Raw genomic sequence first — 19,149 nt, forward strand, 5'->3', positions numbered from 1 at the left:
CACATTTAAGGATATTTCTATTTTGTCTTTTTTATTTTATTTTTTTGCCTTTTTCTTGAGCTGTTCCCGCGGCATATGGAGGTTCCCAGGCTAGGGGTCCAATTGGAGCTGTAGCTGCCCGCCTTCGCCAGAGCCACAGCAACTCGGGATCCGAGCCACATCTTCGACCAACACCACAGCTCATGGCAACGCCAGATCCTTGACCCAGTAAGCAAGGCCAGGAATCGAACCCGCAACCTCATGGTTCCTAGTCAGATTGGCTAACCGCTCCGCCACAACAGGAACTCCAGAAATTTTTTTTTTTGTCTTTTTGTTGTTTTAGGGCCACACCCGCGGCACATGGAGGTTCCCAGGCTAGGGGTCCAATTGGAGCCAAAGCCGCCGGCCTATGCCAGAGCTACAGCAACAGGGAATCTGAGCCGCGTCTTCGACCTACACCACAGCTCACGGCAACACCGGATCCTTAACCCACTGAGTGAGGCCAGGGATCGAACCCACATCCTCATGGATGCTAGTCAGGTTCACTAACCACTGAGCCATGACAGCAACTCCCAAAGATATTTCTATTTTTTTTATTTTTTATTTTTATTTATTTATTTTATTATTATTTCTTTTTTTTTTTGCTATTTCTTGGGCCGCTCCCGCGGCATATGGAGATTCCCAGGCTAGGGGTCCAATCGGAGCTGTAGCCACTGGCCTACACCAGAGCCACAGCAACGCGGGATCCGAGCCGTGTCTGCAACCTACACCACAGCTCACGGCAACGACAGATCGTTAACCCACTGAACAAGTGCAGGGACCGAACCCGCAACCTCATGGTTCCTACTCGGATTCGTTCACCACTGCACCACGTCGGGAACTCCCCAAAGATATTTCTAGAAAGCAGAAATCTTCACAGTAAACCATGAATTAAGTACCCACTTCAGTCTTACACTTAGCTCTCTGAAAAGCGAAGACAACACTGAGGGCTCTAATCAGTTCAAAGGTGACAAACCATGAAACACCCACATACAATTAACTCTAAGATACGCATGGTAGAACAGGGTCTAGTAAAGTAACTCTCCATACTCAGTGAATTCTACTAGACTGTGAAATAGTCTCCAGTCAGAGCTATGTTCCTACACTCAAAACTTTAAAACATGGGCTCGTCTCTAGGAATACACATGTTAAGGAATATTTTGGGAGGGGTGGATGAGATGAGGAAGAATACTTCAGTTCCCTAAGATCGTTTTGGATTGACTGTAAAAACTATATACACACATTATTTTGATAAAAACCTGAAACTATTATTGAAAAAACAGATCTCTTGGCATTCACTGACTAGACTAGTTATAACTTTGTTTCTTCTACAGACTGAATTAAAAAAAAAAAAAAATCCCCAAATTGTAGCAAACATCTGGAAATTTCTGCTTCAAAGACACTCCCAATAAGAGAGTACTAAAAATATCATACTCACATTCTAACTACAATTATAAAGGAGTATAGTGCTAAATAAATCTAGAGGTAAATGCTGAATCAAATTTTCCAATACTCCTTAGAGTGAATGTAGACCTAACCTAGCTAAGTTGCACTGGCTTAGTCATTTTAGCCTTTTCATGAAGGCCTACACTCTTGACAATATGATGTCCGTAATTTGGTATTAAGTGTAAAAGAGTTACGAAAAACAATGATAAGTCTTTTTTCAAAGTGTTTTCACAGAAGAATATGTAGGCGACACTATGACTTTCTTCCCAATTCAGAAATACTTCTACTTATACATTCCTTTCCAGTTTCACCTGGCACAAAATTCAACCGCTCTGCTATTGAAGAGAATTTGTAATTGTAGAACACCTGTTCTTCACAGCCGATCTTATTTATTTGTAAAGGACACAAGGGTCTTAGACACTGTCTGTTTCCCATACCACCAGCTCAGCACCATGATCAAGATTAACTTCTGGAATCTTTCTTTCTTTTTTTGGCCACACCCATGGCATGCATAAGTTCCCAGGTTAGGAATCCAACCCGATCCACAGCAGTGACCAACTAGATCTTTGACCTGGGGCAGCCCCCAGGGAACCCCTGCAATCTTTCTAATGTTGCCCAGACTGGAACCCCACTAAACGAGGGGTAGGACCACTTCTTGGAAGTGGTTGGAAAGTCGGACCCTTCAGGAAAGATCCTTATTTCTCAATTCCTTCCCTCCCACAACTCACTCCCTCTCCATCAAAAAAAAAAAGTTGTAAAAATAGCCAAGGTTGTTTACCTTCTAGGCCAGAGGGCATTACCTATCTCTCAGACCTGCCCTTTCCTGATAAGCAGGCCAGAAGATCATTTTTTGAAGTTCATTCACAATATACATTTTTGTGACTTTATAGTTTTAAGTAAATATCCAAGTCTTTGAGTAATTACATTTAAAACATGATTAAGTATTTTATAATAAGTATATACAAGGCCTATGCAGAAGTGAAGATAAACTATGAAGTTATTTCTCTAAGTCACTGCATTAAGAGTGGGAGGTAGTAGCAGCAAAAAAAAAAAAAAAAAAAATGTTTTACATTTTACAGAGTTCTATTTCATGTAGTTTCATGTTTTTATCAGATGCTCCAAATCTTTTTTTTCCCCAGTGTTGCCATCTTTGTGATGTCCTAGGAATAATCTAATAACAAGTATACAGCACTCACCCTCAAGACTGAAGAGCAACTACTGTAACTAAGTATTTTCGTTGTTCCGCAAAGTATTTCTGAAACACGTCCAATCTAAATTTTATTTGCTCTCTTCCTTTTTCTCTGGCAACTTTTAAATCCTCTGATTCCTTTTCTAGAACTCGAGAAGGAATTCCATTCCATCTCCAGAAGGACACCTAGTTTACATATTTGACCTACAGAAAAATTCCTCTCCAACTCTTTCAAAGGCTAGTAGAACTCTATCCAGGGAGTGTCCCACAACCCCTGCTTTTAACCACCTTCACGGTACCGTCCCCGCCCTACATTCCGTGTGCATTTTAACTTCTTGTCATCATCTTCGAGACTCCACTCCCCACCTCCCGCATCTGCCTTCAATTCCTCCTACTCCCCCCAATTCCTGCCAAAAAGCCCCGTTAGTTGCCTGTTGCATAACTGCTCCCCATTACCGTCTCCCTGGCTTGTCAGCCCCGCTCCCGCCAGCAGGAATGCCCCTTTTTGTCCAACCCCTCCTCCCTCTGCAACACGCCCAGCGATTCCCCGAGATGAAGCTCCTCCGGGGATTCTCTCTCCAGGCCGGGCAGGTCGTGCTTCCAGGCCGGCGCTTCGGAGCGGGGAGCGGGTCTTAACTTTGGTGGTGAAGCTCCGAGGGCAGAGTCGGCCCGCTCCAGCAGGCGCAGCTCCGAGCACACCGCAGCGCCCGGCCAATCACCGCCGCCATCCTCCCGCTGGGGTGATGTCTTCAGGTGTCCGGGGAGAAAGCCCTGCGTACTTCCAGCTCCGCTCTCCGGCCAGGAGCCGCCGGCCCCGGGGCTGCCGGCGCGGCCGAGAGAGGCAGAAGCGGGCCCCCGGGTCTCGAAGGAGCCGGGTGGGCGGCGGCGACCGGGTGGACGCCGGCCCCAAGGCATGGGCCTGCGAGGCGGGTGGCGCGCGGCCAGGGATGGGCAGCGGCGGGGACGGAGGCGGCCGCGGCCTCGGCGGGGACCAGGCGCAGAGGCCTCCGCCGGTGCCGCGGCCCCTCCAGCTGGGTCTCGGGGCAACCAAAGAGCAAAGCGGACGGACCAACGCGAGGCGGGGGTCGCCGGCAGCTTCGGCCACTGCGCGGGGCAGGGGCGGCCTCTCCCTGTTCTTGCTCCCTCCCCAGCCCGTCTGCCCGCCTGTCTCACCTTCAGGACCCGGATCCCGCCCAGCCGGCGGCTCGCGGGCGCTTCGGGCGGCTCCGGGGGCTCGAGCGGGCCCGCGGGCCCCGGCTCCACCTCCCCCATCGGCGGCTGGCTGAGGCTGCACAGGGACGCCCGGCCGGCGCGACGCCGCGCGGAGCCTCGGCGGCGCGCGCGAGCAGCCAGCGGCCCCACCCCCGCGGCCCGCCAGCCCCGCCCCGGGCCCCGCCCCTCCCGCAGCCCGGCCGGCCCTGCGTAGCTGCGGGCGCGGTGCGTCCCCCGGACGCTGCGGGCCGCCTGCCCGCGGACCCCGCCGGCGAAGCCAGGCAACACCGCAGGGCTGGGCTTCTGCCGTCTGCCGCCCTAGGTTTGGCGGCCTGAGGCACAGGCGTGTTATTTCTTGCTGTCCCCGCCTCCGAAGCACCCGCAGGGCTAGGGGCAGGGGAAGCTCTGCACCTGTCAATAGTGACTGGAGGACGCTGCTCTCCGCAGAGGGTGGTTCTTGTAACTTAGCTCTTCCAGACGTTTCCTCTGTGCTCCAAAACTGGCCTGTCGCCCTCACTTGCAAAGCCATTGAACGGATTGTTGAGAACACTCACCTGAGCAAGGTGCTTTCTCTTATCAGAGATGCTCATGACATTCTCAGTGTACAAAATGTCAACTCACCTCCCTTTCTCCTCACGTAGTAAAATTATTAGAATTCTGTTCTCTGTTTGAAGGAGCGATGTGGTCTATGAGCCATTTTATTATTTGCAAGGCTAATTTAGAAATTTTTAATTTATTTTTTCTTTCAGTTCCTTCCGTGATAGTTTTGTGACCAGGCCAATGGGCCAAATTTGGAGTCAGCCAGCCTCATTCCAAATATCAGTGCTACCTCTTATTTGATCTAAGCCTTTGGTTCTTAGCTGTGAAATAGAAATTGGTATCTGTCTAGTAGTTATTCTGCAGACTTTGCAAATGCATCAATGTGCTTACTTAACACATAGTAGTGATTCGTAGTAACCATTACAATTATGAATTTCCAAATTTAAGATATACTCAGTTCCTCAGAGTCCTCTCCTTGTTAATCCAACTCTAAATTTTCCTAGGAAATCTTCTAGACCTCTGGATTTTTAGGTCTTCCCCTCTTACAGACGTGTTGAATCTTCAAGCAACTTGTAAGGAATTCAGCAGAAAAAAATTTTCTTACGCTTTGGATAACTGGTATAAACGGTATCGCCTATTATCCATTGCTTCAGCTTGCCTAGTCTAACCCAAATGTATGTTTAGTACAAGAGAGTTTGAGACCTAACAGTGCAGTCTGTGCCCCTCTGTCTACATATATGAGATATCTATTTGTAAATTTTTTTTCTTTTTTTTTTTTTTTTTTTTTGCATTTTTAGGGACACACCCATGGCATATGGAAGTTCTCAGGCTAGGGGTCCAATCCAAGCTGTAGCCACTGGTCTACGCCACAGCCACAGCCATGTCAGATCTGAGCCGCACCTGGGACCTACATCACAGCTCATGGCAACACCAGATCCTTAACCCACTGAGCAAGGTCAGGGATTGAACCTGCATCCTCATGGATGCTAGTCAGATTAATTTCCGCTGAGCCACGACAGGAACTCCGTGTGAATATTTTAAACTCTAAGGCAAAATTTGAATAAGACAAAGACTCCGACTCTGTACAAATTATTTCTTCTGTGAAAGTTTGGTCATTACTTTCTCCCTTGACATGCGTTACTTGGTATGTGTCAAAATTCCAGGTTCCAGTAATCTTCATTTTTTTTGTCTCATTTTAAAGAATTAAAAATTGTCTCTGAATCTGGTGTAAGGTGAAAAAAGCTCTTAGGCTATCTTCCTCCTGCATTTCCTTCTACCTTGAACTTACTTTCAAGAAACTTAGATTAGTTAGAATCTCATTTCAGTGCTGAGTAACTTCTTCCAGCAAGAACATTGGTCTGTAAGGAATAGGCACCAATATGGAGACAGAAGTGGACTTGACCAAGTGCAGACAGGCAGTGGAAAGAATGTACATGTGGTTCAGATTAAGTGTTTCTAAAAGCCTGTTTCTTGAGGTATTGCCCATTACCTTCTCCAGATCTCATGAGCAGAAGGTCTTTACTGTCACTGAAGGGGAAGGATCTTGTCCCAGGATCAGCATTTCCGTTCATACTGGGGAATAGCAGTGGTCTGTTGTTGTTTTTAAAATTAATGGGGAGTTCCCATCGTGGCGCAGTGGTTAACGAATCCGACTAGGAACCATGAGGTTGCGGGTTCGGTCCCTGCCCTTGCTCAGTGGGTTAAGGATCTGGCATTGCCGTGAGCTGTGGTGTAGGTTGCAGACGCGGCTCGGATCCCGAGTTGCTGTGGCGCATAGGCCAGTGGCTACAGCTCCGTTTCGACCCCTGGCCTGGGAACCTTCATATGCCGCGTGATTGGCTCAAGAAAAGGCAAAAAGACAAAAAAAAAAAAAAAAAAAAAAAATGATGGGATAGTGAGCGAACATATCAATTCAGAATATAAGCCTGTACTAAAAAAAAGTTATGTATTTACTACTTCTTCAACAACCAGGGTAGTGCTTCCTTCCAAAGGAGGAAAAGAAGAGCTACAAGCCCAGGTGTTACAGGGAGTAATTTATGGTACAGCTCTCTTTAAAGGTCTCCATGGTTTAAGATCCAATTCAGAAAAGGGTGACAACCAGTTGATCCTGAGTTTTCTTTTCAAATCACATACTGCCATTCACATTTTATACTGTTGCAAAGGTCATATATTCATGTTCTCCCCCAGTTCAAGGCAGTGTGCATTATGTATGCCAAGGGTTATGTAACTACAATTTCTGGAAATGGTAAACAGCTGAGACTAACCCTAAAAATAAAATCCTCTGAGATTTTTTTGTGCAAAAATCCATCTGCCCTCACTGCAGGTTCATCATTACAAAAATCACTGTTTGGATCAAGCCAAGAGACAGCGAAGTCCTCAGACTCCTTCCTTGCTGTAACCTTCTGACAAGCAGGAGAGCATAGCGCTCTCTCTCCACCTGGAAGGGGCTGGGGAGGAGCTGGGACACACACACACACACACATCTATCCCAGCTTTTCCTAATTCTCACTACAAAATGGAAAGAAGGTCTGGAGATGGAGAGTTGGGAGAGATGCCGAGCGTTTACTACGTTGACATATTAATAGCTTGTTCCCGCTCTGTCGATGATCACAGGTCATCTTTAGGCCTCAATCCTTTGTTATTTCTACCACAGGTTGAACAGATTTAGATATCCCTTATAGTTTCAAATAAACAGGTTTGTATCTGCCTGCCTTGTAGGTCTGAAGAATTTTTTTCCTTGGACATTTTAATATTTTTCGATTGTGGGGGCAACTGAACTAGGGAAGGAAATAGCATGAAAAACTCTTAGAAGTGATCAAAAATTACTTTTTTGGATGGAAGTTGAAATCTGAGCAGTATTCATTGTATTGTTAAGTAAATGTCTGGAGTCTATTACTGGCCTACCTTTTCTATCATAGCTTTTATATTTTCATCTCATTACACGGAGATGAAGGTGTCACATCAATTTAATATTAGAAACAAAGATAAATTTTAACTATGCCGCATATAAGGAAAGATTATAGAAATGTCACTTATCAAACAGCACCCAAGGGCACTTCTGCATAAACTAGATAATTGCCAAGGCCTACTTGCTTCTTTTCAGGTAGGAGACTATCACATCTCCTCCTATTCGATGAAGGGACTGTCAGAGATCATCTGGGTAACAGAACACCTAAAGCTTCCAACTTCCAACCATTCGCACTTCTATGGAGGAGTTCATATAAACTAGATCATGAAACAGAATTCATTTGAGCTGATCAAGCCTTTCTCTTCCTCATGACAGATAAACCTTAGCGAGTCACAAAAAGAAGCTTATAACTAAAATTCCCATGAGCACCCCTAATATACATTTCATCTTGACATGATTTCTCTGCCGTGTTTGAGAATTCACCCATGTGGAAAACACTCACCAGTTAAATTTTCCAAGTGCACTTGTTCACTGTCTGTAACTACAAGTTTTTTTTTAATTTGTTCAAATTCCACTCGGTGAGATTTCTGTGTAAAAGGAAGATTAATGGGTAAGTTTAGCTCAAAGCTCTGAAATAAGAACTCATCCAAGGCTTCTCTAATGCACTTGTAAGAAGCGAGGAAGCAAAATTTAAATCATTGAGTATTGACTTTTTATTATTAGTCACTGTTCATAATTTGTTTCAACCAAAAGACAATACACAGCAGAATTCTAATGCATCCCATGTAAATGTTTACATCCATTTTATTCCTCACTCGCCTCTAAGACTTATCATTTAATTGTAATTTTTTTTTTACATCTCAAAAATATGTCTGCAATAATTAGAACTTCATTAGCCGTCCCAGGTGGAAACAGCCTTTTAATATTTTTACAGTAAAGAAGATGTGATGGGGCTTAATGAAAATGTAACTTACAACATTATGAAAGAAAAGGGCCTATACAGGGACACACTGGGGGTTCACAAAGGAAAGAATTCAGAAGCTCTTTCCCATGAGGCCCCCCAATAGAAAACGAAAACGAAACACACAAAGCGCAACAGCAGATTCCAAAAACAAAAACAAAAAACAACTCCAATGCTCCATCTTGAAGCCAGAATCAGCCTCATGGAAGTTTGTGAAGCAACTGTGCAAGCTGCTTCAGCTTTTTCTTCTGTTTAAGTGTTCCAGGTCCTGGAACCCCACTCACTGCTATTGCTTGAAAAAGAGTTATTCTCTTCCAGTTTTACAAGCAGCCCCACCCTCCTGAGCCACAGCTGGTCAAAGTGTTAACTTCAGGACTTTGTGAGCAATTCTCTCTTCAGTGATCCTCCTCATTCCCAAACTCATGAGTACACAGGCATGTACCCCCTCTTCGCCAACCACGAAGGTCATGAATACCCACTTTTAGCGCTCTGTTTAAAACAATGCGGATAAAATACATTCACTAGAAAAACATACATATACACATTCAAACTTCCCTTCCCCTAGTTCTCATGGCCCAGATGTTGTCCAACGCAGAAGATAATGAAGTTGAACCTAAATAACAGCATCCCCCTCACTTCCAACTTCTTCTAGAAGAACATAAAAACGGAAAGTATGTCATGTATTAGGTGGAGATACTCAAACCATTAGTGCTGGACAGTTTTCCTACATAAATGGGACAAACAAGGGGTACAAACCACATCTTTTAACCCAGCAAGAGGGAAGAATCCCCTCCCAATGTCACACTGAGGAATGTCTCCTTAAATGAGAAAGACCTTAAAATGAACAGATGATCACTATACACAGCATGAAACATTCCACGACTGTCCAAATCAGCTCAAGGTATCAGCACCGGAGCACTGCGGGAGCGCTCTCGGGGAGAGCACCCTTCCTACAGTTCCTTGAGATTACTTAGACGAACTCTCCCTTAGGATGACTGTGGGGGTGGAGAGGGAGCAGAGGATACAAACTACTTTGGAAGAGGGGGAAAATGAGGTAAAAGTGCATGTGAAATTGTCCAAGTAAGTGTAGGCTCACGGCTTATCACCCTGGAGTTATTAAAACAGCCACAGAAATCACCCTTCCCTCACAATGGCTCTGACGATGTAAATCTTTCCAAATGTGCTCCCCCTTGAATGGTTATACTCGGGAAAGAAATTACTGAAATGTGCAAGTATTCGTAGAAATTAAGAGATTTCTCCTTTAGCAGCAAGGCCAAGTGAGAGGAGAACAAATTCTGATCCTAGAAACTAAGGCACGCTGAAGCTTTCAAAGATCTCATCATTTGAAACAGTCTTCACAACCATCAGTATCCTAGGCAGTTATCTGGCTGCTAGACCTTCGATACGGCTGGCGCTCAGGTTCACTCTCTGGAATAATTTCATATTCTACACGGCACCCTTCGCGTTAAGGCTGTGATTTCTACGCTGTCTAGACAAAGCTATGGGTGGTCCCATAACTTCCCCTCGAAACTACTATCACCCAGGGAGACATTTTATTCCTAGCGTAGACCCTTCCAGCCCCATTAGCTCGCACTGTCTTACAGCATGATCTTCAGCAGGTTTCTGAGAATCGACTCAGTTCAACTAAAGAAACTTGAGCTGCTTAAGTATAAACGTGAGAGAGAAAATCAAGCCTCGACCACAAAGAGGAATGTTAGACAAACTCTATTCAAGAAATCCACCAATATTATGTTAATCCTATCACATTTCACAGCATTAAGTATCCATCCAATGAAAACAGTCTGCAAAGACATCTTTAAAGGCTGTTTTTCATTGCCCAGGCACAGCAATTGTCTGAAATATACACGAGTTCACACTTTACTGAAAACTATGCACAAAATAATATCCTGTTCTTGACTCAGTTAACCATTTACCCAGTAGAATAAGTTCTAGCAAATCTTATATACTAAAATCAGACCAGAAAGTTCCCCCTTTAGAGCCTTTAGTTCAACTCCAGCTTGTCAATTGTTAGGAAACGCCTAGCATCTGATACAGAGCTAGATGTGACAAGACACTGCAAATTTTAAGTAAAGGCTTGGTGAAATGGGGGGAGGGGGGGAATGGATATTTGTACCCGGGTTTAAGACCAAAGCCAAAGTAGTTCTTACTGTACTCGATACAGTAACGACGGCAAACATTTGAAGAGAGAGGTGGGCCTGACTTTTCCTTGTCTTTAGTATGTGGCGCCTGTGCACCTGAACAGATACAGTCCATTCAACACGTGCCACTACACGTGCTTACCTCATTCCAGCAACTCAGTGTTAAGATTTGATAGCAGGAGGGGCCTTTCTAAAAGCACTCAGCATTCTCACTAGTTTAAATAAAAAGCTCCAGACCTCAAGGCTTCGATGGAGATATTCATGAGACTGGCCTCTCTGAAGAAACCAATTTCTCAGACTCAGGAAAGGATACTCCTACCCTATGGTGTCCGTAAGACTTCCTCTGACAGGGGGGCAAGGAAGCTACAAGGCTTCATTCCAACACCATAAAGTACGATATAGGAAAGATTTCTTTAACCGTGTGGTCTTTATTTCAGTGCCAGTGTTACAGATACAACACAAATGTTCCAGTTAGAAGAAGGAGTTCAAACGGAATGCCAAGGTCCAAGCCAGGCTCGGGAAATAAAACGGGAGGTTTGGAGTGATGGAGAAGATGACTCCAAAATGCTCCGGAGCAAGTCTGATACTTGCTCTTCTTTTGGGAAAGGTGCTTTTGTTAAGGAGTCTGTACTTTAAAAGCGGCAAACTCCTATTTCCACCCATTTACCATAGTTCATCAGGCAAGTTATGGGTTTAGGAGAAACTTTAAAATTTGTGGTAGGAATAGGGGCATCAATAACTATTAATATATCTCTTAGAAGTTATCTGCTTTGCACTTTAAGGGGAATCAATTTTGAAAATCATGGAGAGTACTCATGACTACAGCTAAAGAATGGAGAGAAAGGGGAGCTGGAAGAGCCTTGGAAGTTTCTATTACAAATAGAGCACCATATCCTTCATGCCAAATCTCAACAAAAGCTCTTTTTAACTGCATCTGTCCAGTGTTTACAAATAACCTCTCAAGGTATGACCAGTTCTTGGTAACAAACATACATACATGTGTGTGTCTGTGTGTACACAGCAATGCACAGAAAAGGCTACCAGGAGCCTTATGCCTCTTTCAAACATTAGGGGGAACCAGTAGAAAAAGGCAGGGCTCCCTAATGTCCACTGTTACACTTCCATTTTCTGAATGCCAGATGTAAAAAGCGCCTGAAGATGGTAACCCAGCTAGTGAGGAGTAAATACCCCACCTTGCCCAGTCCACAGAGAAACACAGTAGAAAGAAGGGGCAACTCTTTGCTGCAGAGACAGAGTGAGTGTTTTCTTGTCATGGATTCCAGTCCTCTCCTCCAGACCAGCTGCTGATTTCCTCAGGGGCCCAGGGAATGTTGATTCTGGCTGTAAATGGGGGAGGGCGGAGAAGTGCGGAGAAAGGAGAAGAGGAGGAAGAGTGCAAAGTAGCCTCCAGAAGCAGCCGGCCTCGACAGCGGAGGAGAGGAGATGAGTCTTTAACAATGCTTCAAGGTCAGCAATAACTTTAGGAAAATCCTCCTCAACAGTTCTCTTCTGCTCCTCATGCCCATGGTACAGTTGGGGGGGACTTGCCAGCGATCACAACCTCCTTCCCAGAGTTCCTTTGATTGAGTGGGATAAGAATGAGAATGGTGCTGGACCCTCATTGCCAGGACTGAGGGGGAAAGTTGTTCACTTCTGCTAGATCTTGCATTGCTGAGCCCTTGTGATTATATGTGAGCTTGATCCGCATTCGTAGCTGTTGCTGTGAGAAGGAAAGAGAATAAAAAATTATACACTGAAATAAAATCTCTAGAATCTGTACAGTGCACAAACACACTTCTAATCTTAGAGAAAACAAATTATTTTAAAGCAGAACTGTCTCTTAAAAATGACACAAAGGCAAACAACAGCAACAAAAAACCATCTAATACTCCATTTGCCAACGTTATACAGTCAAGCAGAGCAAATGCATCTCCAAAACATTGTTGGCGTCAATCCTAGAACCGCATTAACGGGACAGAACCACTCGGAAGCATTTTCATAGTCACATTTGCTGAGTGCTTTTCACAGAGATTCAACCCTTGTATCTAATTTTCTAGAAAAACCAGGTAAACTCAGCTTATGCTTTACATTCAGAAAGCCTAGCTGTTTTATCTGTAAAACCTATAGTAAATGTGAACACTAATTTGTTTTCTTCCCAAGGAGTAAAAGAAAAAAAATTTTAAAAAGAGTTACTCTGTGATAACAGCAGTAGTTTTTGCTTGTTTGTTTTCTGGCTTTTTAGGGGTGCGCCTGTGGTATATGGAGGTTCCCAGGCTAGGGGTCGAATCGGAGCTGCAGCCGCTAGCCTAAGCCAGAGCCACAGCAACACCAGATCCGAGCCACATCTGCAACCTACACCACAGATCACAGCAATGCCAGATCCTTAACCCACTGAGTGAGGCCAGGGATTGAACCTGCATCCTCATGGATGCTAGTCGGGTTCGTTAACTGCTGAGCCATGACGGGAACTCCGTAACAGCAGTAGTTTTAAGAGAACTCAATTATGAGTACTTTTACTTTATGTGGCAGATATCAAATACTAACACACTAAGAAAATTTTTACTCTATATGTCAGATTATCAAAGGAATTTGTATTTGTGTTACACACAGATGCTCAAAGTACAGCGAACAGCAGAAGAGAGGCAAAGTGTACCAAGAGGAGGAAATCATACTTTTAGGAGACACTGCTAGAAATCTTCCATGGTAAAGAAATTCTCTGAGCCATTTCTGAAAACTGTTGAAAACTAGTCAATTGATTACTATTAAGTGGAGTCAACTGACTTCCTTGAGAAGATATAAAAATGGTGCTTAATTTTAGTTGCTAGAGCTATTTTTCATTTGTTTGCTTCACTAAAAATGTCTCTACTTTTGCTATGCACACTTAATAATTATAGCAGTAAATGAAGATTTCTGGTTCCACAAACGCTCTTAACCCCAGACTACAACTTGCCCAAAGATTAAAAGGTATAAGCGCCTCTGCCCCCTGCAAAAAAACTAGACCTTTAAGTTTCTGAAAAGAGCAATTTTAAAGCTGCATTTTAATAAGATGCTGATAAACCATTTAGGGTGTCTGGGCTTCATTTATTATCTACAAAAGAACAAGGAGGTTAGACCAGACATTTTAATAGATTTCTTTTCTGTTATGAGTCAGAAAAACCCAGAGAAACAAAGCAATTTTTATTTCACAGAAAATCCTTACATTTTGCTTAGATAACATCTTCAAATGTGCTACTCACCTTCTGTGGGTTCAGAACTTTAATGACTTGGGTGATGGTCCCCGTGTTAAACGCTGGGACAATGCTGCTGCTAGGAGACAGAAGCTGCAGCTGGAATGTCTGAGGGGAACAAAGGGCACTCTTCAGAAAAAGGAATACACTTGCCAGAAGCGTCAGGAAATAAAAGACACTCAGATGATGGTTCAGTTAATAGATTTACCTACTACTAGATTCTCTTGGTTTTCCAGATATCAGCAATTCACAGCATGTGGACTGATGATCACTTTATGGTATTTATTTATTTATTTTTTGCCTTTTCTTAGGGCTGCACCCTCGGCATATGGAAGTTCCAAGGCTACAGGCTGAATCGGAGCTACAGCTGCCAGCCTACACCACAGCCACAGCAATGCCAGATCCTTAACCTACTGAGTCAGGCCAGGGATCAAACCCACATCCTCATGGATCCTAGTAGGGTTTATTAACCACTGAGCAACGAAGGGAACTCCACTTTATGGTATTTATAAAACCCCATTGTTTCTAGCAATGAGCTGCTCTTTCCTTTCTGGTACTCTTTCCTTTCATCACTGTTCAAAAGGTGAGCAATTCTTTTTCAGGCAACCTCACTTAATAGTAACTGATCAACTATGCAGGCTAAAAAAACAAAACAAACAAAAAAACAAAAGACAGGGGCCTGTGGCTAAGAAAAAAAAAAATTAGTTGAGTATAGTTCCCTGTGCTCTACAGTAGGTCCTTGTTGGTTATTTACTGAAAAGCTTTCTAAAAATAGTAAACCAGGGACTTCTGCTGTAGCACAGCAAAAACGAATCCGACTAGTGACCATGAAGATGCGGGTTCCGCCCCTGGCCTCGCTTGGTGGGTTAAGGATCCGGCATTGCTATGAGCTGTGGCGTAGGTCACAGACGCAGCTCAGATCTGGCGTTGCTGCGGCTGTGGTGGAGGCCAGTGGCTACAGCTTCAATCAGACCCTAGCCTGAGTCGAATAGAGCAACCTCCATATGCCACAGGAACGGCTCTAAAAAGCTAAATAAATAAACCAGTAAACCAGACAGCAGTCACCAACTACAGGCCTTTATGCTTTTGTGTATTTAGATGGTTGTTGGGACCAGAGACCTAAACCTTTGTTTTCTAAAGCTTATATGATTTGGAACACGTCAAGGATTACTCCTACATAACAGAGGTGAAAGAAAGGCTGGGAAGAGCCAGCTTGTCCATATATGTATGTGGAACACATCAGGATCTCTACATCTGCAACACAAAGCCCTAAAAGAAAAATTACATGCAGAACTAGCCTGTATAGCAGAAGACCTGGAAAAGCCAAATACCATATTTTGTTGAGCGCTGGTGGATTTTGTTTGTTTACAGGGACGAGGGACAAAAGTGCTATGAGCAAGATAGGTAAGTCACAGTTGGCACAATATAGTATGTATGTAGCTGTTTTTAAAAAAAATTCTCTTGGAGTTTCTGTTATGACTCAGTGGAAACAAACCTTACTAGTATCCATGAGGACACAGGTTCAATCCCTGGCCTCGCTCAGTGTGTTAAGGATCTGGTGTTACCATGAGCTGTGGTGTAGGTTGCAGACACAGCTCAGATCCTGCTGTGGCTGTGGTGTACGCCAGCAGCTTAGCTTCACTTCGACCCCTAGCCTGGGAACTTCCATATGCCATGGGTACAGCCCTAAAAAAAAAAAAAGAAAAGAAAAGTAGAAGAGGAGGAGAGATAAAGACAGACATATAGGGAGAAAAAAATGGAGAAGGACAAAGGGGAGAGAGAAAAAGAGAGGGAGGAAAGGAGGGAGGGAGGACCACTGGCTTACCAAGACTTTAAGGCCAAAAATTATAAGTAAAGATTGAACCTCAAAGCAGAGACTTATTACATTGGGACTTACTCATAATTCCACTGTCAAGATAAATTATCTAAGCTAAAATATTATTCATTTATTTACATTTATTTTGTTAAATGTAAAATGCCGTAAATTGTAATTAACACCATTATTACATACACCACTGAGAAAATATGCTGCCAATTAAACCATGACAAGGGTATCAATTTTAAAATGCACCTTGGGAGTTCCCGTCATGCTGCAGCGGAAACGAATCCAACTAGGATCCATGAGGATGCAGGTTTGATCCTTGGCTCTGCTTAGTGGGTCAGTGGTTTGAAATTGGCATGAGCTGTGGTATAGAACACAGATTCGGCTTGGATCTGGCATGGCTGTGGCTGTGGCGTGGGCTGGCAGCTGTAGCTCCGATTCAACCCCTAGCCTGGGGACTTCTATATGCCGTGGGTGTGGCTCTGAAAAGACAAAAAATAAATAAATAAATAAATAAATAAATAAAAATGTACCTCAATTTCAGAAATAATAAAAATAACAGTATTAGTAAAACCTATGAAATACGCCACTTTGAAGTTTAAAATACATCATTATATGCAAATAGGCATTATACAGTACAGCAGCAAGAATAAAGCCATGCTTTAAAGCAGAGACAGGATGTTGCTAGCATAGCAGCCTAAGGAAGTATGTGTAAAGCCCTAAGTTGTAGCAGCTAACACTTACTGAGCTCTGAACAAACAAAAAGTGCTTACAACAGTACCTGGCACACAAAACCCATGTATTCCTCAAAGAAACTCTATGAAGTAGAATGATGATATGCCCTGCCCCCACCCGCCCCAAACACACACACACTTTTTGCAGTGGAAGAAACTGAGGCATAGAGGTTAAGGAACTTGCTTAACATCACACAACTAGTATTGAAACCATTCTACTGCTTCTAAAATATCTACATTATTCTGGCTTGTAAAAAATGCAAGTAAAGAAAGCAGAAAAGTTAGCAGAAGCCACAAACAGAAAAGGCCAAAACTGTGTTGTTTGTATGTCATACCTCGCACGTCACTGCAAAGAGCAGATTAGCTTAATCTCCCCCAGAGGTTGGCAAAATACGGTCCATGGGCCAAGCAGGAATGACCCGAAACTGTTCCTGCAAATGTTTTGTTGGAACAGAGCCACACCCCTTTATTTATATACTGCCCGTGGCAGTTCTGCACTATGTCAGCATGTGGCCTAGAATGTTTACAACATCTCATCTCTTACAGAAAAATTGTGCCCATTCCTCATCCAAAATTTTTATTTTCAAAACTTATTCAACGATGGACATAAACATTCCTTAAACTACAATTCGGTATAAACAAAACTTCAATTTACAAAAACAAGTAGTTGCTGTATCAAAAGTAAACTAGATGGTAACGAAGGAGGAGTGTGTCACTTATATTACTAAGAGACCAAATTTTTTTTTAAAGGCTGCACTCATGGCATATGGAAGTTCCTAGGCCAGGGACTGAATCCAAGCTGCATGGCAACACCAGATCTTTTAACCCACTGCACTAGGCTGTGGATTAAACCCGTGCCTCTCTGCAGCCAACTGAGCTGCTGCGGTTGGATTCTTAATCCACTGTACCACAGTGGGAACTTCAAGTCTCTCATCTTGTTTTAACTTTAATTCCATGTTAGAACAGTGTTTTTTAGGTCTTTACCACTGTATCGCTGCACTCCAATCCATCTTCAATGCCCTGAGCATTAACGACCTACCTTGTAGAATTCGCTCTCTCACTACTATTAGAATGTCCTTCCTTTATCCTATGATACTAATTGTAGGAATATTTATGACCAAGCAAGAAGTATTCCTTAAAAATGACATGCTTCAATGAATCATAATAGTCACATTATTGCTAGCTTGAGTTAAGCCTGCAAATTTAATCTCTAAACATTAAAATATACCCCTTATCAAATGCATAACAAATAATCAGCCAATCTTTAATCCAAGGATAAAGGCCAAGAAGACAAATTAGAGTACCTTTGGTACTGCAGCCTGAAAGACAAAGTCTGTCATGTCCAGCTCTGTGCTGTTGGAGGCCTGTATCGTTATCACTGTGACACTGGGGTTGGTGTTTGATCGTTCAAAGGTGAATTCTATCTTCAAGCCATTCTTACTGTACGCTGTGATGGAAGGGATGCCTGGAAAAGCACAGGGAGATGAGTCTACTTGAGTCTGCCTAATGCTTACAAAATTATGACCTCCTTTCTTCAGTGGCGACCTCTCATTGCTCTAATGATGATAAACACCAGTAATCATACCTGTAGCGATGTCATTGAAGAGAGGCTGTGAGGAAAGCCCATCCAACAAGAAGGGGGGCTGGGATATCTGTGGGACTGAAGCAGGGGCAGGAGCAGCAGATGGAGCACCTACACGAAACAGCCCAAAGTTAAGTCAATCTTAACCAGCATGACAAATCTCACCAAGAAAACACAGAAGAAATCCATTATATCTCAAATTAATGGAAGGAGCCTGAAGCAAGATGCAAAAAGCTTAAACTATATAAAGGGAAAGAACTAAAAATTCAAAAACTTAAAAATGAGTAACTTCTATTCGTTAAAAAAAGACAAACAACTAGACCAAAGGCAGAAGAAAATGCCTGCTACAAAAAAACCAGATGAGTATACAGAGCTATAAATATCTTCCACAAATCAATAAAGAAAAAAGGTAACTCAGTTTTATTTATTGATCGTCTTTTTTTCTTTTTTTTCCTGCTTTTTAGGGCGCATCTGTGGCATATGGAAGTTACCAGGCTAGGGGTTGGATCGGAGCTATAGCTGCTGGCCTACAACACAGCAAAGCCAGATCCCAGCTGTGTCTGCAACCTACATCACAGCTCACGACAACGCCGGATTCTTAACACACTGAGCAAGGCCAGGGATCGAACCCTCATCTTCATGGGTACTAGTCAGGCTCAGGTTGGTTATTGCTGAGTCACAAAAGGGACTCAAGAGTAAGAAAGATGAACAAGCAACTCAAAGAAGAAGGAATCTGAATGAAAAGGCAATCTTATGAACGAGATACTCAATCTTAAGAGTAATTAGGGACATGAAATCAAAATCACAATGAGATACTACTTCATATCCTCCAGAACAGTGAACTTTTCAATGTCTGGTAACACTAGACACTGGTAAGAATACGGAGCAATGGGGACTTATAACCTCTGCCATAGGGACACAAACTGGTGCAACCAAGGAACAATTTGGCAATAGGAGAGATGAACCTGAGTATAACCGTTAAACTAAAGGTTCCCAACCTTAAAACTAATGAAATTTCAGACTAGGTAAGTCTTTGCTGTAGGGGCTTTCGTGTGCACTATAGCATGCTTAACAGCAGTGCTGGCATGCTCCCAGTTCTGACAAGCAAAAACACCTTCATACACTGCCAGCCCCTCATGGGCAAAAATCTCCCTCAGTTGAGAACCACTGCTTTCTTAGGAATGCTTTTGATTTTATCCTTGCATATATACACAGGGAGACATGTACAAAAAGTGTGCCAAACAAGATAATTTCTTTTTTTTTTTTTCGGCTGCACCTGTGGTATATGAAAGTTCCTGGGCAATGCCAGATCCTTAATCCACTGCGCCAGGGCGAGGATGGAACCTGCACC

The 19,149-nt window shown here is 43.4% G+C and overlaps 2 protein-coding genes across 4 annotated transcripts in view; both read right to left on the reverse strand.

The window, feature by feature from the left end:
- PHLPP2 (PH domain and leucine rich repeat protein phosphatase 2) overlaps nucleotides 1–3,984 on the reverse strand; it is an 82,185-nt gene extending 78,201 nt beyond the window's left edge. For both annotated transcript variants that reach the window (XM_021093825.2, XM_021093823.2), the window contains exon 1: nucleotides 3,827–3,984. Coding sequence is in view for 1 of the 2 variants with exons in the window: in XM_021093823.2 (XP_020949482.1) it covers nucleotides 3,827–3,925 (99 nt within the window). In the remaining variant the exon portion in view is untranslated. The remainder of the gene's footprint in view (nucleotides 1–3,826) is intronic.
- Nucleotides 3,985–8,002: 4,018 nt separating this feature from the next.
- AP1G1 (adaptor related protein complex 1 subunit gamma 1) overlaps nucleotides 8,003–19,149 on the reverse strand; it is an 89,762-nt gene continuing 78,615 nt past the window's right edge. For both annotated transcript variants that reach the window (XM_003481797.5, XM_084959671.1), the window contains 4 exons: nucleotides 17,802–17,909; nucleotides 17,521–17,681; nucleotides 13,670–13,768; nucleotides 8,003–12,153 (listed from right to left, as the gene is read on the reverse strand). In XM_003481797.5, coding sequence (XP_003481845.1) covers nucleotides 12,052–12,153; nucleotides 13,670–13,768; nucleotides 17,521–17,681; nucleotides 17,802–17,909 — 470 coding nt within the window. In that variant the 3' untranslated portion in view covers nucleotides 8,003–12,051. The remainder of the gene's footprint in view (nucleotides 12,154–13,669; nucleotides 13,769–17,520; nucleotides 17,682–17,801; nucleotides 17,910–19,149) is intronic.

The sequence above is a fragment of the Sus scrofa genome, chromosome 6 (genome assembly GCF_054392235.1).
Source record: "Sus scrofa isolate SSC_HxYL_T2T_F1_AM1 chromosome 6, Sscrofa_HxYL_maternal_Yorkshire_Landrace_v2.0, whole genome shotgun sequence".
Lineage (NCBI taxonomy): Eukaryota > Metazoa > Chordata > Mammalia > Artiodactyla > Suidae > Sus > Sus scrofa.